At 39.3% G+C, this 26,496-nt stretch overlaps 2 protein-coding genes and 1 long non-coding RNA gene across 4 annotated transcripts; 2 read left to right on the top strand and 1 right to left on the bottom strand.

Annotated features, from left to right (window-relative positions):
• LOC140224463 (methanethiol oxidase-like) lies at positions 1–4,489 on the top strand. The gene is given in 6 exon segments (XM_072299568.1): positions 1–244; positions 1,270–1,445; positions 2,876–2,953; positions 2,955–3,022; positions 3,528–3,650; positions 4,231–4,489. Coding segments are annotated over 5 exon segments (495 nt in total). The 5' UTR covers positions 1–244; positions 1,270–1,271; the 3' UTR covers positions 4,283–4,489.
• A 5,819-nt stretch (positions 4,490–10,308) lies between these two features.
• Positions 10,309–25,662, top strand: LOC109043474 (facilitated trehalose transporter Tret1). The gene is made up of 5 exons (XM_019060679.2): positions 10,309–10,928; positions 15,795–16,196; positions 17,255–17,540; positions 20,668–20,931; positions 22,487–25,662. Exons 1-5 carry the CDS (start codon positions 10,874–10,876, stop codon positions 22,884–22,886), a joined length of 1,407 nt encoding a protein of 468 aa, XP_018916224.2. The 5' UTR covers positions 10,309–10,873; the 3' UTR covers positions 22,887–25,662.
• On the bottom strand, positions 16,368–18,408 carry LOC140224467 (uncharacterized). 2 transcript variants are annotated; one of them, XR_011899737.1, is made up of 3 exons: positions 18,001–18,408; positions 17,374–17,558; positions 16,368–16,436 (listed from the first exon to the last, which is right to left on the bottom strand). It is a non-coding gene; the product is annotated as an uncharacterized lncRNA (long non-coding RNA). The 2 variants fall into 2 exon arrangements; XR_011899738.1 differs by having other exon boundaries at positions 17,374–17,555.
• Positions 25,663–26,496: the final 834 nt, after the last annotated feature.

Raw genomic sequence — 26,496 nt, 5'->3', positions numbered from 1 at the left:
CCTCTCTTCTTCTCTCGTGGCGTCTCCCAAAGGCTGGCGCCCGTGTGCGCCGCACACCCTGCACACGCCTTAAGTCCGGGCCTGAGACTAACGATACAGAAGCTATTAATTTGTTTGAAATTTTTCTATTCACGATTCATTTTTGACAGGTTTTTCCGGAAGGATGACGGATCTTGGGATGCAGAAAAAGTCATACACATTGCAAAGAAGAAGGTCATCGGTCACGCAGAGCCGGAAATTGGAGGTAAGATAGACAGTAAAACAGCAAAAATCCACTATGAAAGGTGCAAAACATAAAACATACGATGAAATATTGGGCAAAACGCCTCCAAATTTTGGAATTCTCAAAACTTTTAGAAACAAACAAATTGGTTCATTTTCCAAGGAAAACACATTATCCCTCACTCTCCATTTATGAAAAAAATTCACGAAGCGAACTGGAGTAGAAAAATCACGGAAGTTTTCAAGAATTGAAGTTGAGCAGTTTTCCATTTAAAAATGAAGACTGGTAAGAAGTGTGCAACGTCGCCAACCGAGCTACGTGATCTGGTAGTTTCATCGTCGATCTGTGTTAAATAAACTGCGTTCATGCTAAAAATTTCTCTTAACGGAAAAATGCACGAACTTGAGGAATATTTTGCATGAAGAAAAGAAAATGATCACAGTAGGACTGGCGTGCTGTAAGTTTTTTGCTGTGCAAGAAACAAATAGTCTGTCAAAAAACTGCCCTTTTTTTGGAAACCCGGGGATTTTCTTCAAATTTATCCCAAGCGAAACCTTATTATGGATGAGACAATCCTACAATGAAAATCTTAGCTTAAGATTAGATCTCGTCTTGACAAAACAGTGCTAAAAAGTGCATTTCTTGGTCGCAAGTTGCTTGAACTTGCATTGACGGTCACCATTCACCATAAGGTCTTGATCAGAGTAGACTTTAATGAAATCCCTGCGTACGTTTTTAAAAAAAGACACATATAGGCCCTTTCTTTGACAGATTCTTTACGAGCTGAGAATATGTCCTTTGCGTTTTGCAAATTTCTTTTGCCTCCGTACAAAATTAGATCTTTCTGCTCGTTTTGCGAGTTTATAATGATAACATTCAGTGCCCTCTATATTTCGAGGATCAAACTTTTCAGTTTGAGAGGGGCACATTAAGATTTTGCTTGATACTCAGTCGAATTATAATTCGACTGAGTATTTAACATTTTGGAGATTGAGGCTTTGTTTTGCAGTACCTGATTTCAAAACACAATTAATATTTCACACCAGGAATGACGTTGGATATCGTGATTTCAATGGATGATCGTTTTCTCTACACAAATAATTGGATGCATGGAGATATTTGCCAGTATGATATTACTGACACGCGGCACCCTAAACTGGTCGGCCAAATTTTCTTAGGTGGTAAATTGTTGAAGGATGGGCCGCTTAAATTAATTGATGAGGTCTGTATCGAAGTATTATTTGTTTTTGTTTTTCTTTTTTTAAGCATAATTTTTTTATTCGGCTTATTAACTTTCCTGAAAAGATATCATGATTTTTTGAAACGAACGTCCTTACCATCTATTCACCTGAAATCGATTAAGTATAATATACTCAAATGTGCTATCAACTTGCAAAAGGCTGCGATAGCATTGCGCGAATGCCCCCTCTTTTGCATTTTTGGATATGCAAAGGATTGCGCGAATTTTTCTGGTACTGAAAACTCACATATTTGCGCGAATATTCAATGTTCAAAGGGGAAGCGTTAATCTGGCAACCTTGGTAGTTTGTGGTAGATAGCTACATTGCGGAAGACTGTTCATTTCCTATTCATTTACGGGCATGTCGCTCTTCGATGGATAGCCCTCGCAGCACGATTGGCTCAGAGAGCTTTCGCAGACATTTAAAAAGTGAATTAGGGTTCTCTGGCCACCAACCACTGAAAAAAAAACCACACGTAAAAAATCGTTAGAACAACAATGTTCAAGCTTTTTAAGAGATGGATGGATTCAAAACACGACGGGTACGCCCGAAAGAAAGCGTATATTTATCTCTGATTGCAACGTTATGCACCAATTTCATGTTTTATTTTTAATGTATGTTTTTAAAAAGCTACCCACAGTTTTTCTGAAAAGTTTCAGCGAATTTACCTAAATGATCTCAAATAAAAGTATCGAAAATTTCGACGCGATGTTTTCCTTCCTTCTATTTTCTTTTAATATAACCAAAACAAAATTAAATCTCATCTGAGTTCATGAATCGTTACAATGAGGATACATATTTTCCGTTTAATTATGGTATAAAAACTTGAGCAGATAGTCAAAAATGATGACTCGCAGTCCAACAGCATTCCTATACATTTTTGTAGGCGCTGATATGCGGTTCAGGCCAACTGACCGACTGCACTGCATTCGGCGCAATGCGAGAAGTATTCCTACAGTCTCGCAGGCGCTAATATACGTTTAACACTGTTGGCTGCACCGTTTGACGCGATTATCTGAACTCCCGTTACAATAATCGCGGCATCGAATAATAGAACTTAAAAGGCCCATTTTGTATTTTGACGCCGCATCAGCATTTCAACGTTGCCTTGTTTCTCCCGAGTAAATATTTTTTCCCGAGAAAAATTAGGTAAGTTCTTTATACCCTCGACCAATATTCAATCATCAGAGGGTAAGACATCGATGATTTGTCAACAAACTAACCTTAACTAGCGTAACATAACAATGCGTTATTTTCCATTGTTTCCTGCTTTGCCAAACTTCTACCTACTTAAATTAAGTTCATTTTAAAATTCTAATTTATTGTCTGTTTCAAAGGAATTTGTTGAAAGTTTAGCCCATTCTTAGATTATTCTATTATGAATTTTTAATTATCATCGTTACTTATACAGGAGCAACCTGAGCCAGTATACGTGAAGGGAAGAAAATTAGACGGCGCGCCACAAATGATGCAGTTAAGTCTTGACGGAAAAAAGATTGTACGTCTCCACAGCAGTATTCACACCCTGGGACAAGCAATTCTATTTGGAGCATGTCAAGTAAGTTGGGGCCTTTTCTCGCAGCAACGGATATGTAGTGCAAAAGATTTGCTTACGGTACAACAAGCGAGCAGAATCGCAGTTGGAATAGACTTATTTTAAAAGAAAGAGTAGAATATTGGAACTTACATTTTTATTTTTGCATTATTCAAGAATATCGTACACAATATACAATATATAGCCAGCAAACCTAGGACATTATCATCCGATTTGAAACGAAGCAAGAGTTTTAATAGTCAGCCGTAATAAGTAGTACCCAGTAACAGATATACAGATCTTTGAAAAAATTATCTTCAAACAACTCTTAAATCAAACTTGATCTTACTTTAATCTCTGTGGGCAATTAAGAATGCGTGCCGGCGTGCGGGCTACATCGTACATGTTTCAAGTAGTTTAACGCCTTTAATTTTTGGTCGAGTTGTCCGCAAGCATTTTCATATAGGTGAACGGTAGAACAATTTCCTCTGAAAATTGTTAAATCCTCATTTTATTTTGGTTGTTCTAGCAATGGATCAACTATGGTGAGAGTCGACGTAAATACAGAAACCGGCGGTCTAACTCTGGACCCTGATTTTTTGGTTGATTTCGGAAAAGAACCAAACGGTCCGATCTTAGCTCATGAAATCAGGTAAGTAATAATGTTCATATTTTATCCAAGCTGTGGGTGCTAATTTCAATATTTGACACAGTATTATTATTTAAATATACATTCATACAGAGAGCACGGACACTTTGTGTTTGTACACGAAGAGGCGATGTTTGATCAACATTAAATCAATAGTAACAAAAGAATAAATTAAGAATAAGGTAGAGCTTGATCCCTGAGAGAATATTTCCATGTTCCGCCGGGACATTCTCAACACGGATTTGACCGGCACATCGAATATCTAATTCAAATTCATTAAATCCGGTAAGTAATGTAATATATAGATCAGCTGCATGAGCACACTACACTACAACATCACCCTCCAGTCCCTTCACCGTTCCAGCCAGGTCAGTCGGGCAAAAGCTGAGGATGAGGGCGGAGCCCCCTAGAAGCGTCCAAAGAAATTATAAATTTGTGCATGGAAGGGAGCCCATTTAAAATATCGTTTTCTTATCATTTTGTACTTACCTTTCATCGATACACGTACTCGGGAAGTGTGTGCCTATTCTCTATACATTTATTTATTACATGATCATTCGGTTAATCTTGCTGTTTTTTTTAGGTACCCTGGAGGCGATTGTACTTCGGACATTTTCATGAAACAACCAGCATAGGTTAACTCCAAAACCGAAATCATCAATCATGTGCTAATTCAGGAATTTTAAGTCATTAATAATTAATTCATTCATACTTGGTCTTGAGACGTGAAGATGGCCAGGTTTGAACATGCTTCAATGGCTAACGGATGATGATGACCGATTGATCTTAAGGAAAAGCTTTGTGAATCTAACATCGTATCAAATAAAAATAATATATGCGTACTTCCTTTCATTCTTGATGTAAAAGTATATTTAAAATTATTCATCGTCCTATGGAATATCCGATTCATATATCTCAGCTGTAATAAGCAACTGCTTCATTATTATTTTGTTTTTCAAATTATTTTTGTCGTTTAAAGGCAACATTTTCAAAGAACAAATCCTGACGAATCGCACGGAATTCATAACAAAGACGATAACCATTCGCCCCTCGAAAAAATTGAATGCAACAGGAAATCAGTAACATCAAAAGCCTGAGTTTACGTATACATGATTTCCTAGGTGCTATGGCGACACAATAGCACAATAAAGTTGATAGATGTTGGTGAAAATTATATTATGTTCTGCTCTTTGCCTCCTGAAAAGTGGGATGCGTCTAGTTTTTTTCCTATGATTACCTCTTGTGAAACGGATCCACATTACGGCTCTAACTTTGACTCTATCAGCTCGTGTGTGAGTTGATTTTAGAAAAAAACTAAAAAACTGTAGTTTTGCTTGCAAAATTTCTCTTTAGAGTGGTAGCTCCAATTCGTCGCCCTCCTGACGTAAGGGCGTAAGTTACTCAGCAATGAACCCTGTTTTCCATATTATTCAATGCTTTTCCGGGCTCATCTCGGCGTCTAGTAACGCCGTTTTGTCAGCCAGGTGACGATTCGCTAATACGTTTTATATTAAGTTTTATAATGTTTTCAAAAATGGGTACGCTAGATCGAGTGTGGATATTCCTACGCATGTGTAAAATAACCGTTCAAAGAGGAAAAGCTGATTTTTAATTACACTGAAAAAAACACTCCGACCGTGGAAGCCGTACTTACGGGCTATGTAGAGATACCGTCCGTGTTCCGGGCTCAGAGGCCAGAAGTTCCGGGCGGAGCACCCGGAGCACTTCGACTGCTCCGGGTGCTACGCTCGGAACTTTCGGCCTCTGAGCCCGGAACACGGACGGTATCTCTACATAGCCCGTAAGTACGGCTTCCACGGCCGGAGTGTTTTTTCCAGTGTAGGTATTTATTGAAAGTGTGGCTGTATTGTGACAACGTCGCAGTTGAGCGGTGCTTGCGGCTTACAGTGGAACGAGCTCATAGAAGAGGTCGGACATGAAATTTTTGGCTAAAATTTCAAATTTTAAAGTTTATTCCGTCGCAAATTCAATCTCGAGGGGTGTTTCTGTGGGGAAATTTCACGTAAAAACCAATGGAATCACTCTGAAACATTTTTATTTCCTAATTTAAACATTATAAGCTTTCAAAGCTTTCTGATAATATCCGACTTCTCCTACGGACTCGGTCCAGTGTGCGGCTGGAAGAAAAATCGAGGCGAGAACAGGGACGTCCTATTACAGGACTCGTTCGGGCGTAAGATGCTCAATGATTGACTGCCGGAGTTGACTTCTCAGCCCTCGAGTTCGAATTAGAGTTCCGCTCTTAAAGAGGGGTCCTAAAATTCTTAGTTTCCGGCCGGAGCTTGTGACACGAGCACTATCCACCCCATTTAACTTGCTCTCGGATTTGTCGCCTCGCCCTCGTGACACAGCTACGGAAACGTCCCCATGCTCGGTCGGTTGCCTAAGCTCCAAGGCGCTTTCCGCCCCGATAGCCATGAAGATTCTGGCGAGCACAGGTCGGAATTTCAATGGTTTCATTAGCGTCTGAATTAGCGCACAAAAGCTCCAAGCTTCGCCTCCGGATCGGAGCTCTGGCGGTTTCGGAGGTCCGAACGCCGTGGGCCATTTGCTTTTATTTCATACAAGATTAAAACTCGCTGTGACGTAATGAAAAAAAACAGATGCAAGCAAAATAAATATGGTTGTTGTAATGTATTTACGAGGGACTTATATCTTTGACTGTATCTTTGACCTGTTACACGGAGAAAAAAACTTCGTGCGGGGACCCGAAGTTTAGGTCATATGGATCTCTGAAGTTTTCAGATTGAGCATCTGAACACTTTAGGTCCAGCTACTGAGGTTTGGATCACACATCTGAAACTTCAGTTCTTACATCTGAGGTACTTCAGATGTGAGAACCGATGTTTTTCGGATATGAGAACCGAAGTTTTCGGATGTGAAAACCGAAGTACTTCAGATGTAAGAACTGAAGTTTCAGATGTGTGATCCGAACCTCGACAGCCAGACCTACAGTGTTCAGATACTCAATCCGAAAACTTCAGAGATCCATATGACCTAAACTTCGGGTCCCACGCACGAGGTTTTTTCTCCGTGTACTTGTACGTGTACCTTTTTTTTATTTATTTATTTTTCCACTTCAGTTAAAATTCAAAGTAAAAAATTAAGCTGTAGCTGATGGTAAAAATATTTAAGTTTTGAGTGCTGGTTGTAAATCGTTGGTTTCCAGAGTGACACATGGTGTCCGTGCTTTGTGGCACCATTGCGCGCAGTTCCGATTCAAAACTATAAAAGTTTGTCATCATGATGTTATCATCTTTTTGACCGAGAAAAAAATATTTTTGTTTCCAGCAGGAATTCGAAATTATCTTTTTAACCTCAAGCTGGGTAAAAAATAAAGAAACGATTCCGTTCCAACTACAGATCTCTTGAAAAAGCTCGAAACTTAAATTAGAGATTTACACCACACCGTCCGAAATATTTAATATGCGTCGTATTTGTCACTGTATACCTTTACTGAAAAACAACTTTCCAAAACTATAAGACAAGATTTCTAAGGGAGAGGTCAGAAGAATTAGTATTTCCGTATATTTTCTCATATTTTCCAAGTAGCAGTGATCGCCATAAATAGCCACTTTAACGGCTGGCTATCGCGGTTATATCGGTGGCAATATATGGATACATTATCGCATTAAAAATTGTGATGTATGGCGATCAAATCGCTACACATCGCAATTTTCGGTTCGATAAAATCGTGATCAATTTTCGTCGATCAAAATCGAGACTAAATCGTCATTTATCGCGATTTTTTCCCGAAAATATCGTGATAAATTGCCTGACGATAATTTCAAGAACAATTAATCAGACGTTGAGGATCTCAGCGATTTTATCGCAGATAAAATTGCAATATATCTCGATTTTTCCGTTGAAAAAGGCTACTTGGGTAATTATAGTTTTATTTATTGTTATCACGCAGAACAAAATTGATCATTTACATATTTCAGAATGGGAAATTTCAAAACTGACAAAATACAAATACGTGGAAGTAAAATGCATTCAAGCAAATTACTATGTAAGTATATTTCAATTTGGGGTTATTTCCTCTGAAACAATCCGCTGAAGTCGTGAGAATCGTTTGACGCCCCTTTAGCATGAGCAATGTCGATTCCAATCCTGTGTTTCGTGTGATAAACGAGCGGTTAGTGTTCTTACACCATCTACAACCTCCACAGGGAGTATAATTTTCCTCCTTTGTTAAACCAAGGGATATCAGTCAGCTCCCTGCATCCCATCCAAACCTCGAGGCACGCAATTAGTGGAGGCCGTTAATGAAATAGATACAACTTTGCAAACATTTGTCTCTCGTTACTCAAAGCTGTTAATTTTGCTCATAGCACAAATTGCCTGGTTGCCAGCACATTTAATTGGGGAGCAGTTTATTTCAACAAACTTGCAAAGTAATTTAAATAGATCGCAAAAGTAGTTACACTAAATCTTTATTACGTCGTTTCAAATACTCATCTGATGTTTCAGTAGAAAACCAACTAATACCGAATTACTTTCACCTTATTCCGTGAGCACTTATCAAGATGAAGAATGTCCGGTGAGTATTGTTGCAAGACTCTACGTCGGTAAAGCGGCCAATTAAAGCCCACCTACCCCCAGAAGTAAAAATAATGTCCTATACCTGAGAGTTGGCACGCATAGCAACTTAAATGGACCAGACCTAGCGTGCCTTCATTATTTTGGGTATGCACCACTACACAGCCGTAAAGCAGGTATAGTTGCGTTCGACTGCAGCACTTGCATATTCTCAGTTGTGAGTTTTTTTGGCCAACAACGTACCATCTACCGACAGCAGTGCATAATTCGCAATGTATAATCGGGTAATGCACGGAAAAAATGGATTGCGAGTTAACAATTCAATTGTCACAAAATATGTATACGACATGCTTCAAAAGTACATTTTACAATAGTGGAAAGCTGATTGAACCACGGGGTTCGGTAAATTATCATTTTTTAATCGTAAAATCTACATTGAAACATGTCGGATACTTTTTTAACTACATAATTGATAAATCAGCAATTTTATTTTTTCCGTGCGTACGCCCCTCCCCTGCTGCTGTGTCAGGAAGCGTTTTTGGATCTGGAAAAATGGTAAAACAAATCCAAATTTACACACGACGAGTGCTAGATCAAAAGACCAAGATAAATCAGCCGTCAAAATATACTCACCTGAATGAATGCATGAGTCTTGGGATGGTTCCTCATTAGAAAGAGCGCGCAGACAGCGTCCTAAAATGTTCTCGAGAAATTTATGAAATGTTCATTTTCCTGCTCTGCTTGTCTTTATAAACAGGGACTGGCAACAGGGATATGAGACGTGTCATTCTGTCTTACGGAGGAAGAAAAAAAGTGACAGAATAATCGGTTAAGTGCAAGGTGAATAAATTCTAAGTTTATATAATTGGTATATCTTGTAGACCGAATTTATTTGCTCATGATGCATTTTTTCTCGTTTGGCAGATTACACGGATCAGTACAGAGTAGAGAACGATGATAGAGAAAAAGATGAAGAGTGAGAGGTAGTATAGGAGATAAAAAACAAGACGGAGCAAGATGAGAGGTTCCCACGACGTTAGGTTCAAAGTTTGATTAACGTATTTGTATTTTCGTCAGTGTATAAATGTTGAGGAGGCCTGGTTGCCACTATAAGCGCAGATGTATTAATTTACTAGACTCTTACTTAAATTTGGAATAAAATCCATCTCACTACGTCAATTAAAGTCCGATTGATCACATGGGAGAGATGAATCATAGAGTAATCTTCATAGATGATTTTGAGTGCAAGAGCAAGTACCTACAAAAAACTAGATTCAAAAAGTTTCCCGACGAATGAAGAAAAGTTTGAATAAGTTTATGTCCGCACTTTCATTCGCGCCGGCAACTAAGCTTATTTGCTGCTTAAGAGTTAAGATCCACAAACAAAGATTTTCTCGAAGCTGAAAGAATGTTGCTAATGATAGTTGAATAATACCTATTCAATTACAATTCTGGAGCCCCACAGTTAACAATCAATCGGTCCAAAATATATTCGAATTTGTACTTAGTTCCGCGTTCTAAAAGAAAATGTGAGGGCATGGCTGCCACTTTAAATATTTCATTTTAAAATTTCCGTCAATTCAAGTGTATTCTCATCATTCGGCGCGGTCAAAATGACTTGACATTTCCTGAGAGTCGGTACACGATTATCAAGGGCTAAATCGGTTTGAGAATAGAGAGATCACTACGCTCTTGTCCCCGCGGGATCGGTTTTTGTACAACAGTGAATGTGTTTAACTTTATCCATTTTCTTAAAGTTTGAAGTAGTACTTGAGAAGAAGTGTGTGTGTTTTTTCTATCTATTCGATACAATCACGTGCGGGCTATTTGTGTCAAGCGCCAACTGTATTCAGTTTACCGCGTGTTCATAACCTCTGTAAGTGTTGTAATTGTTTGACGTGTAGATTGTGTTTCGCTGAAATTGATGATTTTCCAAGGCTTTTGCACTGTAAACTAGTGAAAATAATACTTTAGATACCTCCTCCGTTGATTTTTGCATTATTATTTTTCCAATGAAAACTTTCTTAAGAGGGCTTTTACTTTTGATTTCGTGATAAGTAGTTAAATGCAGCTTCGAATTTGAACGCAAAACATCAATTTTTCCAACTTAGTTTTGTGATGTTAAGAATCTGTCTAAAATTAAAGGATCTAAAAATACGGAACCAACTGATTGACGTCAGTGTGTGGTCACTTTCGTATGACCACTTCCCCTTTTGATTCAGTAATAAACAGTTAAATGCAGCTTCGAATTTGAACACAAAACACCAATTTTTCGAACTTATTTTTGTGATGTTAAGAATCTACCTAAAATTGAAGAATCTAAAAATTGGGACCCAAGTGATCGCTTATGACGTCAGTGTGTGGACTACGCAGCTCGCAAAAGTTAAAACGGACATTTCTCATGGACCTATAGAAAACGTCTTTTTAAACGGATCTTTTATCAGTCTCTTAAAGGACGAGAGAATAATCAGCGCGAGATAACGCTTGCATAAATGCTTCCCGGTTGGACGGGGCGCTTTCTGCTGAATCGCGTGGCGAAAAGTTCCCGCGCTCGCTGCCCAGGCAACTTCGACTCTGTGTGAGTGATGGTGGTTTTGTGAAGTTCAGACTTCTTGAAATCCTGATCTTGAGTTGCCTTTGAAGCGACGAATTTGCTTCTCGAAATGGCCAGCTCGGATTGGAAGGGGAAACGTCGCCAAACGACCGCCGCATTTTTTTGTAAGTCAGTCAGTTTTCTTATCGTTATTTCCCAATTCGTACAGTGCAATGAAAATATTGAAATGAAATTCCAATTTATTGCAATGAAATTGAAACCGTTTTACCATGAAATTGCAATAAAATTGAAATTGTTTCCCCATGAAATTGCTTTACCTTGAAATTGCAATATTTTTACATAGTTTGGTCTATGAATGCCGATTTTAAAAAATCATTAAAGTGATTCCATGTGTACGGTGGGCAATATGCAGTGCAATGAAAAATTTCAACTTATTTCAATTTTTTGCGCTAAATCGCAATAAACTGTGTGCCTTCGATCAGTACATAGGCAACGTGCACAACACTCCGATGCATGAACACTTATTTTGCCAGGTAATTGCAATCCGTGCCACTCGGTTGTTTCTGTTTTTACTGAATTTTCTGTTCTGCTTCTTTTTCGCGTAATATAGCCCTTAAAACTCGATATCGATTCCTTCATGAGGAATTGCAAATTTTTACCACCTCACATCAATTCTCTGTGAAAGATGGGCTTTAAGGAGCTATTGAAAAAATGAAAAGTCCAGAAACAGAAAAAGTACGTGCACAGTTCCATCTCCTAGAAAGCAATTTCTAGTATTTAAATAAGGAAACCTCATAAAAGTCACACCAATACATTGAATGCGATGTTTAAAAAAGGATTGATTCATTTCGTATGAAAGCAGTTCCAAAGTGACATGCTACAGATAAAACCACGATTTTGACAAATCAGGATTCAAAATTTGAGTGAAATTGCTCCAACTGCTAAATAAGTAAATTACGAATATCTAGACGTTAATTAGATCATAAAAAGAAATCCTAATCTATACAGAATTTCTGACTGAGGATGAATATACATCGAATGTTTACGTACTTGTGAGTTCAATGCGGGTAATGTTGGTTCGTCAGGTTTCTCAATGTTCATAATATTATGCGCTACATAACTTTAGAGTGTCTGATGAATAAATCGAGGCCAAAAAATATTCCAAACTTTAAAGTTCTGCTGCGACGCAACGGAGCGGTTAAATCACTGCCAACAAAATAACTGAAGTGCGGACTTTGACAAATCCGACCGTACATATTTTGCTAACATGTTTGTACTTAATAACAGAAACTTACATCAACAGGGCTACCTTACGAGTACAAAGCTGTTGCTATCTGATTGCGCTCAACGCTTTCTTCCTCTCAACCTCTTTGTTGTTGTTTAGACGATTGTTGCTGCAGACATTATTTTGCGCATGTTAGCATATTTTAATTCTAATTAAAAACTGCACAAATTAACCTGGTAAAAATTGGCAGTAGAATCTGTGTTCCAAAATACCATGGACCTACGGCCGGCTGTAAAATTTCCAATAGCTTCTATAGTCGGCTACAGAATTTCTTATAGCCTTTCATAGCCGATGCCGACTAAGCAACTCACAGCCAGGTGATAATGTGTATGCTAAACGTCACTAATTACGGATGCTAAGACTTAGTGAGTTTTTTGACCACTGCTCTCTTTTTGGGCCGTAGTATCTTGATTTATTTTGCGAGGAAAGCTCCGTACTTTTGATGGATGCCTGCCATTCCTAATGTATTAGAGCGTCTTCAGTTTCGTATGATACTGTGCAATACCTCTGGTGTGAAATAGTTGCTTCAAGCGCCGTGGCACGCTGCGGTGTGGTGGGCGGGCAGCCAGCGCAGAACGCGCATTGACGCCTACAAACCTAACAGGGATACTTCACGCGTTGCGCAATGCGTGAAGTATCCCTGTGAGGTTTGTAGGCGCCAGTGCGTCGCCGCTCTACTTTGTGTTAGGCTCTAATATTTAATCTGGCGGGGTCAGCGTTATTCAATTCATGATTTTGAAATGTTTGCACATATATATATCCTGTATGGATTATTCTCGTTTTAATTGATGAAAAAAAATATGTATTATAAGGAAAATATAACGTGTGTTTTGTAAATATTAAGGTGGTTCCGTATCAAACTTAATGATTTCCAAAGCACACGAATTTCTACACAATTTCTTACAGTCATTTATAATCGATGGCGAAAAAGCAACAGCCAGGCGATACAGTGTAAAGCCCGGCGATAGGAACTATAGCCCGGCTGCATAATTTTTTATCGCTTCGTATAGCCCGACCATATGATTTCCTCCGCATTCTACAGCCAGCTATTTGATTTTCTGTAGCCTTCTTTAGCCGGCTATAAAAATTCCTACGGTATTTTGAAACGCAGCTCTTATCGCCAATTTTTACCAGGGTAAATAAATTATTCATTCATGTGATCCCGTTGTCCAGCACTTTAATCATTATCACATGGAAACAAGTCCAAACACAGAATTCTTGAGAGGGTGGATTGCCGAATATTTCAAAGAATAAAGGGGATTTCACAATTAGACCTTAGTTAGCTCCTGTTTTGGGGGAAATCAGCGCCCAATCGTGTGTGGCCCTTAAATTGTTTTTACCAGAGGTGTGTCGAAAACAACTGTGAAAATTATGAGACAAAGGCCTGACTTGTGGGTGGGCTATAGGGGAAAGCGAGAAAATTAATGCGTTTATTTTTATCTTATTCAATTTTGGAATCAGAAATTGACTTTAGAGCACTATGACCGCAACTATGACAGAAATTGCGAAAGACTCTTTTGGTTCGCTCTTGAACTTTCAAAAATTGAGGCCATAATCTGCCGAATGTACCACTTGAATTTATCTGGACACGCCTCCATCATAGAATAAATATTTGATAGCCGTTTTGCCTGATTAAACCGCGAATTAGATTATAAAAAAACAATATCTATTCCTCACACGATGCCCCGTCCACAAGTTTGAACCAGACTGCGATAATGCAATACAGACACCACACTCTCAAGTCACGTGTTTCAACTTGGAGTTCAAGGAAATGTAGGAAAGTCAGCCTTTTAAAAAAACATTTTAGCAAAAAACTGATAGTTTTGGAGAGACACATCAGGAGATTTCTTTCAGTTTTTTCATGAAGGGTCATGCCAGGCTAGCAAAAAGTTACCACCACGCACCAGAATAAACACGATTCTCGTCTGCACTCCTCAACCAGCTAATCTGTATTCTTTTTTCAAAAGGACTCATGTTTATTTCCGAATATACCACGAAATATTAAAGCCTGAATGCATGTTATTACATGCATTTCCTCTCAAAACCCATGTGTTTTTCTAAGACGCAACTTCTTGGTTGTTCCTGTTGCTGCGTTTCCGAAGAAATTCAAATGGACGCACAAACACAAAGTTTTTCTGGGGAAAAAGCTACGTAAAACCTACCTAACTTAAACTTATTTGGTAATTCATTACGATGCTGATCGCCATGTTTAATTTAGCGACGAGACGAGAGGTTCAAGGGTTAAAATTAAGAACAGAAACATATGATTGAGTCATCATTTTCGAGCCTCACCTGAAATATGCAAGGCGGTACAGATTATTGCCAACTTGAAGTTTGCTTTTCAGACGGTGGTTATTTTTGTCGGACTAGCACAAACTTTATGTTAACAGAATGATGGTGATTTCTCTTTGGCATATCAAAATTCTGTATAGATTGGAAATCCTAATGATCCATGTTTACTGTTGCACCAAAATATCATAGATATCTCCAAGAGGAAAAGTGTGCTCCGATGAGCTTTTGAATCAGCTGCTTCATCTTAAGAATTGCAGTTTCATTCTTAATTTCAACATACAGTGGCATTCCATCGTCTTTCTGTCTGAAAGATTCATGAGTCGAACGGCAAACTATTCTTAACAGTCTATATTTTTACATAGAGCAATGTTAAAAAAGAGCACTTTTTTGCCTATGGTTTTCCTTTTTATTACTTTCCACTGATGAATGCATTTAACTTTCTAACGACCCGCAGCCGTACACATCGCGTCGAAGGGCTCTACGATGTGTGCGCGTGGGCACACGAGAGCGCCTTCAATTTTTTGCATGCAACATGGCCATTCATAGAGCACGAATAGTTGCATCGCCGGGCTATCAGAAACGACGACGTGTCTTTCCCTTACGCTGAGATAGTTGCTAAAAGTCACATGCCCAATGTTTCCACTAAAATATATGTAAATCCAGTAACAAGGACTCCTATGAAGAAATTATTCACAGCTCTGGCTTGTTCCTCTATTCAGAATTCAACTAGGCATTCTGGAAATTTTTACGGTCGGAAATTTTGTCAGTTTGCAAGTCCAGGTCTCTAATCATTTGAGCTCAATCTTACTGAAGATAATGGAATAAAGACACACGTAAAATGATGGCTTGAAGCTAGATTTAAACTAGGAGGCATGCCCTTGGCTGCTACTCGACACACCTTCAGGAAATGCTTCGCGGACACCTCGCACATTTGACTCCATTTTGCAATTAGGAACCACAATTAATTTTTATCTCATCCGTGAAAAAACTTAAGCACATGGGCGTGGTACATACATTGTCTCTAAACTGAGCAAGAAATTTTAGTTCCAAATTGCAAAATGCAGTCTAATTAATCTAAATAGAGCGGGCTGATCTAAGAACTATTGCATCATATGTTAAGTGCCGCAAAATCATGGAAATCAGTTAAGCAGAAGGGTAGAATGGACTGCATTGTCGAATTCAACAAATTGGCTACATTGCATGTCTTTTCTCCATTTAAACCTATGGTTATGTATCGATTTTTGGAGGGGTCAGGTGCTCCGACAAGAATCGATAATTTAGCATAGGTTTAAATAGAGGAAATCGGTTGTTGCCGAATTGCCGGATCCGCCCATGACGGACTGAGACAAAAATGAAAATTTAGGGGGTCGCAGAGCTCACTTTAATGATGTTATCGATCATTAAAGGCAGAGTTCATCTTTTCGTGATGATATCCTTCTGCTATTTTTTGCAGGCGGTCTAGGTAGTATGACAGTGGGTCTGATGGTAGGCTGGCCAGCGGCAGCATTTCCGAAGATCCTCCGCCACGAAACCCCTTACCACCTCTCCATCTTCAACGAGGCGTTTATCATCAGTTGCATGAACATCGGGTCCATCGTCGGGACGGTACCTGCCAGTTTGCTCATGGACAGGATCGGACGGAGAGCGAGCTTCCTACTCTTCAGTCTCTTCGCCGTTGCTAGCTGGATTTTTGTCGCCTATGCACCCACGGTGGAGATGCTGTACTGCGGCCGGTTGTTGGGTGGCGTTTTTGTCGGCGCTTATCTCACCATTCTCCCTAGTTATTTGTCCGAGACCCTCGAACCGGATATGCGAGGATTTTTGGGCACCAGCAGCACTTTGTTGAATACTTTAGGTAAGTTCAACTGGACTCCTTTTTCAAATTGGGAAGTTAAATTTCTTGCTCAATGTAGAGATTATGTGCGATTGTTTTCCTATGCAGGTAGATATTTTATACATGAGTCAGGAATTGGATTTCTTCATTGCAGAGATGCAGAGTGTAGTGTAACGAAGGTAAACGAAAGTGTACTTGTCGGAAACCACCACTTTTAATGAAACCAGACAACAGGAACAGGAGGACCGAATCTGTACGTCCCTGTAACAAGACGGAAAAGTAAAAAATTGAATGAAGGTCCCAATTCGGAAGACCTGCCTGAAAAAGTTATTGGAGAGACATTTATCGCACGGTAAATAAGTTTTCAATCGGGAACGTGCCATTTCGTTCCTCAAATGCAAAAGTTAGGTACATTGAATAACTTGAGCTGTTCTGAAAACTACTCGGAGTGCGCTCCATTACATTCCTTGATACTGCATCCTTTCGCCATCATGCAGTAATTATGAATTCACCTAAAATTTATTTTAATAATTATTTTATAAAACATTTGCAGTAAAACGTGAATTAATGAACCATATGATTACCATATAATTTCCCTTGCATTGAAAAAAAGACTGTGAAAAATGGTAAAAAAGAAAAATTCCTCACCACAAAAAAAAAAAAAAAAAAAAAAAAAAAAAAAAAAAAAAAAAAAAAAAAAAAAAAAAAATCCTGAGGTGAGAATACTCCAGATACAACACAGGAAAGAAAATATCTCAGCTTTTTCTTGCATCTGAGCCCACACTGGTAAAAAAAAAACCTCTTGGACCAATGCCATTGACTGCATTGGCATTTGTTGCATTGACTTAAGAGTGCAGTTTCTTGTCGCCGGATTTAAGAGTCTTGAACTCTTGTTTCAAGCGGATTTTGCATTGATGCAAGCGGATTTTGCATTGATTCAATTCAAAATCCGCTTGAAGCAAGAGTCCAGACTCTTAGATCCGGCGACAAGAAACTGCACTCTTTAACCAAGAGGTTTTTTTTTTACCAGTGCACCCCCTTCCAATGCCTAACAAGTAAACATTGATTTCTCATTTCAGGTACACTAATGGCGTACGGTCTTGGACCGCGGGTCTCATTCATTGACCTGTCTCTGATCAGCTGCTGCGTTGCAATAGTGTTCATAATATCGCTCATCTTCATGCCGGAAACTCCGTACCTGCTCGTCATGCGCAAGGACTACGCGGGTGCTCGCAGAACGCTCGCCTGGCTCCGGGGAACCAGTGAATCGGACGTAACCGACGAGCTCACCACCATCCAGAACTTCATCGAGACTGAGAAAGCCAAGGCATCGTTGACAACATCTGATCTCTTCTTCGACGAGAGGTAATTTGCAGTCCTCTACTAAAACCAAACAAATAGCCAGGCTTAGAGTACCTATTGTAAGAACCACCCCTTATTTAAAATACTAAGAAAATGGTTCTCCTTCCTTCAGAGATAGACCCGATTCCATATAATGCGTAATTTCATACTTTTACGACTAACTCTTACATGGAATCAACTCTTATCACTGGAGGAACAGTTGCTAAGACATAATTGACGAAATACTCTGAAATTCACCCTTAAAGTGAAAATCCAAGTATTTGGACAATTACACCTGCTAAAATAGTGTGGGAGAGCTTGATTAGAAAACTGAATTCGAAAGAAAAGGTAAAACTTAAAAATTAACAAGAAAATAATGGAAGACTAGATAATGCGTTTCAAATGGACAGATTTTAATAATTGAAATTTAAGGTGCTGAAGGCACGGAAAAAGAGGACAAAATATTAAAATAAAATAAAATTACATCACCAAAGATATCAGAATCCAGAGGTACAAAACTGGATCATCCTCGAAGTCGTTGCAAAGCACAAAATAACAATGCTGCAAAAAGAGGATTAGTAACACACAAACAAAATACATCTTTAATTCTCCTTTGTGGAAATAAAATGAAAAATCTGTAAAAGTGTTTCAATAGACTATTGCGTTGAAGACGCTTTAAATAAATAAGGAGCTTAACAAAGGCTCAAATAAAAAAGATTATAATATTCAAATGAATCAATGAAAGAAAGTCTAAAAAGGACTTCATAATTTTGTGCAGAGGGCACTTACAAAATAATCATATTTAATAGAATAAAATATGCAAAGCATCTGAAAGTAAAGCGTTCCTGCAAAAGAAAAATGATTAAGAAGGCTCATAGCAAGAGCTGAGGGTACCCACCGGCCGAGGCATCCGGAGGTAGCCCAGCAACATAGAGAAAAAAAAGGAGGTGTTTGCATCTTGAGGATTTGTACCCACCTACGTCATCAATGTAAACAAGACGCTCGTTGAGGGTTATGTTGACGCTGTAAAAACGGACCATAATGTCCGATTTTTTTACTTAAATCAACTCTTTATATAATTTCAAGCACTTTTTATAGAATGACTTTTTCCCTTAAATTACACCATTTCCAAGAAAATCGACAGGATAAAAACGTCGCTGTACCCAATGACGTCATCAAAGCTATAGATACTCTATGAAAAATTCCAAGATGCCCGAAATGCAAACACCTCCTTTTTTTTCTCTATGGCCCAGCAAGTTGACTCTTGCTCTGTAGCTGGAGAACTCTAACTCTGAAACGAAAAATAGGATGCTCGAGAAGCGAGGCTTTTGATAAGGGCGATAAAGCGCTATTAAATTAATGACTGAAGTTGCAAGAGATTAAAGATTGTAACTTAGATTGTGCTTTGACTGAAAATGATCAAGCTTGTAAAAAGATGGAAAAAATTTGGAAAAATAAAACAGGGATCGTGAACATCACACTATGTAGGGACGAGAGTATCATTCACTGGAAAAAAAAAAAAAAAAAACACATTGGATCTAGAGTCCAGACTCTTAAAAACATCGACAAGAAAAAATACTCTTGATTCAATCAGATTTAAGCTTAAATCAAGAACCAAGCCTCTTAATTTGAGCGGATTTCCTTTTGATTTAAGCTTAAATCTGCTTGAATCAAGAGTCCTTTTTCTTTTTAATGTTTTTAAGAGTCTGGACTCTAGATCCAATGTGTTTTTTTTTTTTTTTCCAGTGTTAGATGTTCAACTTCACGCCGTGCTAGAAGTGGGTAGGCGATGAGGTGCACCTCTATATTTCGTCGTCTCCCGGACGAAGGTACGTAACTACATTCCAAGATTGCCAAATTGACTCAAAAAATTAGTTTATCCTACAAAAATGTATCTGTGCAAGTTTTATTCAAAACTTTTCTGATTTTTGCATGAAATCTGAGGAAAAATTAGTGAACTTTTCAGTTACACATGCCTAGTATTCTCCTGGTTTCTATACAATTTGCGACGAGAAATTTGGCAACATTGAATTAAAGTTACGTTCTTTCGTGAAGGAAACGACGATTTGTGTCACTCTTTGATTGGTTCACCAATGTCGTCGCTCCTCTGGTGGAAAGGTGTATCCCTATTTTAAAGGGAGCCCTGTTTTCAATTTCTGACTCTACGCTGTTTCTGGCTCTGGGAATGGTGATACACCCACACGTCTGGTGAGCTACTGCTTTACAGGGCCGGATTTACCTACTTGTCGCCCATGGGCCGCCTGTATTTTGCTGCCCCTTCTCATTCGTTGTGAAACATCGATGCAAACCATCAAGTGAACATGCCGGAGGAGAAGGGGTGCATAAGACTCGTGTTGGGCACTTTTTTTGTGAAAGCCCTGTCAACTTTAGCAAAAGTTTACGGAACTATGCGCCAAAGTTTCATAAACCTATCTCCGTGTGGACAAGGCCTTTCATTAATAAGAAATGAACGAATAATTTATGAAAGAAAAAAAGTGAATGTGGTTTGATGAGTTTAATTTCCACCACCGCGCCAGCCGCACTGTGTTCGGCGCAATGCGTGAAGTATCCCTTCAGTCTTGTAAGCGCTATGCGTTTCACGCCGACCGCTGCTGACCGCACTGTTTTTGACGCAATGCGTGAGGTATTCATGCAGTCTTGTAGGCACTAAGAGTTTCACGCCAACCGCTGCTGTCCGCTTTACGTTTGACGCAATGCGTGAAGTATTCATGGAGTCTTGTAGGCGCTAATCGGTGTTTCATGCAGACCGGCTCGCCGAGGCCTTTTCCATCTCAAGTCCTCGTCATCATTGCTCTCTGCGCCGCAGCGCTCCAGGCCAAATTGCATGTTCGGTTTCTCTCTCAACTAGACTAATGAAGGGCGCTGTCTCTTGTATCACCGAAAGACGAACAAATTAGAAATTACTATACTTTAACTCTCAGGAAATGAGAGATTTTTTTCGCCTTTTCTCGTTTGTAATTTTTTCTCTGAATCAGATTTTTTTTTTCTTCTTGATATATACCTACATTTGAAACAATTACAACATTGCAAAAATTACAAATATAAAACTTTAGTTAAAGATCTCAGGACGCTTCGCTTTATTTTAACTCGTGACGAATGACTTTTTTAAAATATGAAAAATCGTCCGCAGGTACAAGTGGCCGTTCGTGAGTTGCGTGGGACTGCTGCTGCTGCAGAAGTCCAGCGGTTATTTCACGGTGATCGGGAACCAGACGATAATTCTGCCGCACCACGCCTGGATCTTCTACTCGGAGGACAGCACCCTTGTCATCGGTCTCATCCTCGTAATAATGTCCATCGTAGCGGCTCTACTCATGGACGCTCTCGGGCGCAAAGTCTTGCTCCAGATATCAAACGTCGGCCAAGCTTCAGCCATGCTCGTTGTAGGCGCCTGGTAAGTTCAGTGATCACGCATTTCGGCAACCCCGCGGTAGAGATACAGGGACATGCAGTGGAAGGGGTTCTGCCGTGATAGCGAAGAGAGTAGTAAGCGCATTTCTGTACGAGCCATAGTTAGCACATGCTTTTATGTGTCTCCAGGTTCATTCCAGCATGCACTTACTCTGCCGTGCTAGGGAAAAACGCCGTATGAACATTCGAGAGTTGCGAAATTGCCTCCGATAAAATGTTTATTTTTGAGAAAAGTTACCAATATTTTTCTTTGAAATTTTCAGAATATGAAGATCAAATTACGGAAAAAATTCCCTGAAAAATTGGAAAAAAATGTTTACAAATATTCCCGAAAATTCGAGATTTATCAAAGAAAATTTGGCAACGCCTGAAGGTTCATACGGCGTTCTTCCTTAGCACAGCAGTACTGCTCTCTTCGCTATCACGACAGGGTAGCGGACACACTCAGTGTTAGGCCCCGTTAGGTTGAATATCGTTAGCGTTATGCGAAACTATTCTGATATTACATTATAGAGTTTGATTTGGTCAATATCTCAATTTTTAACGATCAACAACATGAGTTCTATGCATCAGAATGATAAGCACTTTGCAATGCAATGAGAAATTGCAACTTATTTCAAGTTCATTGCAGTACATTTCAATTAACTGTGAGCCTTCAATCAGACGATAGGCAACATACATGACACACTAATGAAGCAGCAATCATTGTAACACGTAATCGCATTTTAGTGCAATTTGTTCTACTTGGGCACGACGCTGGTAAACACAATATTCAAGGTGTATGTTGTTAAACATCGAGGAGTGAAATTTGATGTCAGATCCTATATAGCGCCTAAAAACTCCTGGTGATATGAATGCGTAGTGAAATTAGCACCATAAAAAGCGTATGACACTTCGCAAAAAGAGTAGACTTCGCTCTATAATAATGAAACCACTTCGTAATAAGACTAAATTTCTCTCCGCATTCATATCACTCGGGGTTTTTTGTCGCCATATAGACTTCGGTACAGAATTTCATTCCAAAATTTTTAAAAGTGTAAGATCAGATGCTTTTTCATCCGTGTGTAGGAATGACAGATTTGTATTCCTAAGTTTCCTCATATACATACATAAAGCACCAAATAAGTTAGTTAGTTAGTTAGTATATTTTAAGACATTCAGCGTCACAGGCTATTAACGTATTTACAGAGAAGTTTAAAAATGGGAGTATATACGAAAATTTACCTATCTACCAACCAACCAACCATACATACATAATTTTGATCTCTCCTCTAAGGTGTTATAATGGCTCAGATGTTAAAAGTACGAAATAAACGTATCTACTAACCAACCATACATACATAAAAGCTGCTTTACAGCGCTCTTTGGCGCTCTGCGACACCCAACCGCCAAAGCATCCCATCCTATCAAATCCCTTCAGGGCTTTGGCACTTCCCCATTTCCTCTAAAACCCCCCTGTAGCCACCGTTTCATTGGGCGTCCTCTTTCGTCTCCTCATACTTCTTCTTAATTGTACATACATGACGTTCTTTCCGCAGGTACTACTTGTCGGCTGAGCAGAGAACCGAACTGGAGGCGTACAATTACATGCCATTATTGGCGGTGTTCGCCTACGTGGTGGCGTTTTCGATGGGGTTGGGCCCGGTCCCGCACATCTACATCGGGGAGGTGTTGCCTCCGTTGGTCAAGGGTCGTGCCACCGGGCTCCTCGTCACGCTGGCGGCTCTCTTCGTCGTCTCCGTCAACGAGATCTTCGCGGCCGTCACGACGTTCGCCGACATGTACGTCAACTTCCTCTTCTTCGGCGTCTGCTCTCTCGTCGGGATCTTCTACGTCAACGGCTGGGTCATCGAGACCCGGGGCAAAACCCTTCCCGAGATCCAGGAGGAGTTCAGGCACAGGAGGACCATGAAAGATGGCTATTACATCCTCGACTGATCGTCTTTGCATTAGCGGACTCAGCGATTTGGCAACACCGGATTTCCTCCATTTTTTTTTTTTTTTTTTTTTTTTTTTGTAGTTCTACCGGGAGAAAAAGTGGCGAATCTTTTCGAAGATATGACAATTTAAGCATCTTACTTCACCGGCTGTGTTACACAAAGTCGGGGATTTCGATTTCCACCTGTTTCGCACTACCACTCCCAACATGGGGTGGGTTTCGGCCAGGTGGTCATCTGGATGGTTAAACTATCATATGTTGGTTTAGGCTCTGAAGTTAAGAAATACTCTGATCAGGAGTTGGCAAAGGGTGATCGGGGGCCGAAGGGCGAGCCGACCAACTAAACCAAACTCACGGCTGCATGTCTGCCCGGATAGTGCCGGAATCATCCCTGTTGGGGGATATTTCCTCCATTTAAGCCTATGGAAATGTATCGATCTTAGAGGGGCCAGGTGCTCCGACAAGAATTGATTATTTCGCATAAGTTTAAATTGAGAGATTCGGCGTTGCCAAATTGCTGGATCCGCTTCTGCTTTTGTGATATTCTCCAAACGGCGAGGCGTGAATGACCGATTATTGATTTTTCCCCATTTGGAGCTATGGTAATGAATCGATTATTAAGATGTTCGTTGCGAACATCCTGTTTATCGATCCTTTGCCATAGGTTTAAATAGGAGATCAATCGATATATCGCAAAGTTCGCTACGCCACTGTATCCTCCGCCGTGCGGCACAGCATCGAAAAGCTCGACCGCTTTGCAAGAGGCTGTTGCGGAATTTTGACGAGAAGGACACGCTTAACAGTATTGATGTGTAATCACATTTTGTCACATGTTTTGCACAGTCTCGTGGCATAGGTACATGGCACACTCTGGAAGTATACTCTGCATGGCTCAGAGAGTCGTCATGAGCATCAGAAGTGAATCCTTTTCAGATATCGATGGCCCAAACTGCAAAGCCACGTATCTTCGTTTGCGACGTTGCAGACTTCCTGTAATACTTTATTTCTTCTTGAGAAAACTAGACAACGTGATTTCTTGAAAGCTTCCCTAATTTATTTTCTCTGTCAGTAGAATATTCTGTAAAAATTTCAAGCTACACGCGGAGAAAAAAACTTAGTGCGTGGGACCCGAAGTTGAGGTCATATGGATCTCTGAGGTTTTCGGATCACGTATCTAAAAACTTGAGGTCGAGCTGCCGAAGTTCGGGTCAGACATCTGAAGTACTTCGATATATATCGAAGGGCTCGGGTCATACAGCCTGAGTCCGGTACATAGCGAAGTGCCTCGATGTCTGACCCGAACTTCGGCAGCTCGACCTCAAGTTTTCGGATGGGTGATCAGAAAACTTCAGAGATCCTTATGACCTCAACTTCGAGTCCCATGCACGAAGTTTTTTTCTCCATGTATTAAGTTGGCCTGTTTCTTTTTTAAAAAATAATGTTTAAAGCATAATTTTTCCATCAATTTTGCATTGTGGAAAATGTATAAATCGGAATATCTAGGTTATTGTTCATTTTGTAATAGTCCAAACGAAACTTTGTTCAAAATACTCGGTGAGATAAAGACAGAGTTTTTAATTGATAAATAAAGACAAAAAATCCCCTAAAGAGGTGGATACGCCAGATACTTGAAGTTTTAAACTGAAAAAAAAAAAAAATCGGTGTATTTACTGAGAAAAGGGTAAAATTACCAAGAATTCAGGGTTCTATTTGATCCCAGTTTTTTCGTGGTAAAATTACCATTTATGGAATTGGTAATTTTACCGAGAAATCTCAGTAAAATTATTGAACTTTCTCGGTAATTTTACTGGACCTTGGTAAAAACGCCAATATTTTTTATCGACTGTGGTAGAATTGCCGAGATAAAGTTACCGGGAAATGATCACCAATAAAAGTTGTATTCTTACCTGAAAAAAAAAAAAAAACAGTAAAAATACCGATTTTTAGGGAAGCTTACCAGTTTGTCTGAGTAAAATTACCAATAATTGGTAAAAAAGTGAGATGGTAAAGGTACCAACGGACCTTAGTAAAAACGCCGAGAATTATTTTTCAGTGTAAAAAAAATAAAGAGGAAGAAAAAAAGTGTTTACGAACTTAATACTTGCTGTTTGATAAATATACCCAGACCCCTTATCGTGAGCAAATGAGTGATACGGCTTTAAGAGCGAGAGCAGTCCTGGAGTCAGAGGTTTTTTCAAGGAAAAACCAGCGAGTTTTCCGGTCTTAGAATTATTAATGTCCAGGGTCTTATCATGTGAAACATTAGAGGAGAGTCGAGGCGAAAGAATACGAGAGAATGAAGGGTTCCTGGAATCCGATATTATTTTAGAAATTAAGGAGCATCGGAGCCTCGGTTTGTATTCCAAGAACTTCGGAAAATTCTCAGAATGGAAAAGTAACTGTGCTCCTCTTCCTCCCAAAAAAGTTAGTGATGTGCTCGTTAATGTGATCGTTTCTAAGAAGTTGTACATATAATGGATTTACTTCGAGACCCCTCACGTCAGTAAATCGGATGAAGTTCAAAGTCGCATGGTTTTTCTTCAGCTTATTTCTTCGTATAAGTCTCTCGATATACAATACAATATTAATTTAAGTTCAAGAGGAATAATGGACAAAGACCGACGTTGAACGATGTTGTCTCTTTTAGGGACTCCAATTGATATAAATATGTTTTATATTTTGTATTTATTTTGAACACAAACTGTACCTGAACGTTACAATGTGATTTTGTGTATAGAATGTAAATAAGTACTTGAATAAAATTATTTCTGATTACTGAGACTGAATTTCTTCTCAAGGGCAAAGGTGATTCGATTAATGCACATTGATTTACAACCTTCAGTTATTTGAAGGAGCATTTGGAATTCGAAATTTTAAATGGTAATCTTTACATTTTCTCGCATGTTTTTAATTTTCGTTCGAGGCATCCAAATTATTGGCAGCACGCCGTGTCATTACATATACTTCACATTTATTAATGGTCAAGGTTTTTAATTTTGTTGTTCATGTTTAAAAATAACTACTCATTCCTTTAAAATTCGCAGTTACCTGATGCTACTCCACGCTAGACCACTTTAATAGCATTTTTGACACGGAAAGATCGTGTTTTGTATCTTCGTAAAAAGAAGGCGCAAGGTTTTGAGGGTTAGTCGATGGCGAAAGAAAAATTTTACCAACCCATTCCTTCATCGATCATTTTCTTGTTATATAAAATAGGAAACTGATTTTTGTTTTGAAACACTAAATTTTTTACAAAAAAAGCGGTGATCTAACCACATACCGTTTATGAAACTAAGTAAATACAAGTATGTAGATTTTGGTGAGTTCAAGATTCGACACCTCATTTTTCCAAAAATAGATTTTTTCAAGAAATCTTTTTCAATTTTTTATTATTGAATTTGAATTCCTGGGTCGCGCACGTAGCCCTTGAAGCACCGCTACAAATAATACAAACGGACGCAAACACAGTACGGAAATAGAGCAGTGGAAACAACGTTCGTTGATGACGGCGCAGTGATACAACTATTCGTACTCGATGGATGTCCGTGTTGCGTCTGAAAAATTGAAGGCGCGATGACGCGAGGCGTAAACTGGCAATGCTACGCTCAA

The sequence above is a fragment of the Bemisia tabaci genome, chromosome 4, assembly GCF_918797505.1.
Source record: "Bemisia tabaci chromosome 4, PGI_BMITA_v3".
NCBI lineage: Eukaryota > Metazoa > Arthropoda > Insecta > Hemiptera > Aleyrodidae > Bemisia > Bemisia tabaci.
Note: the sequence above shows the minus strand (reverse complement) of the source record. Positions and strands in the feature narration are given on the sequence as shown.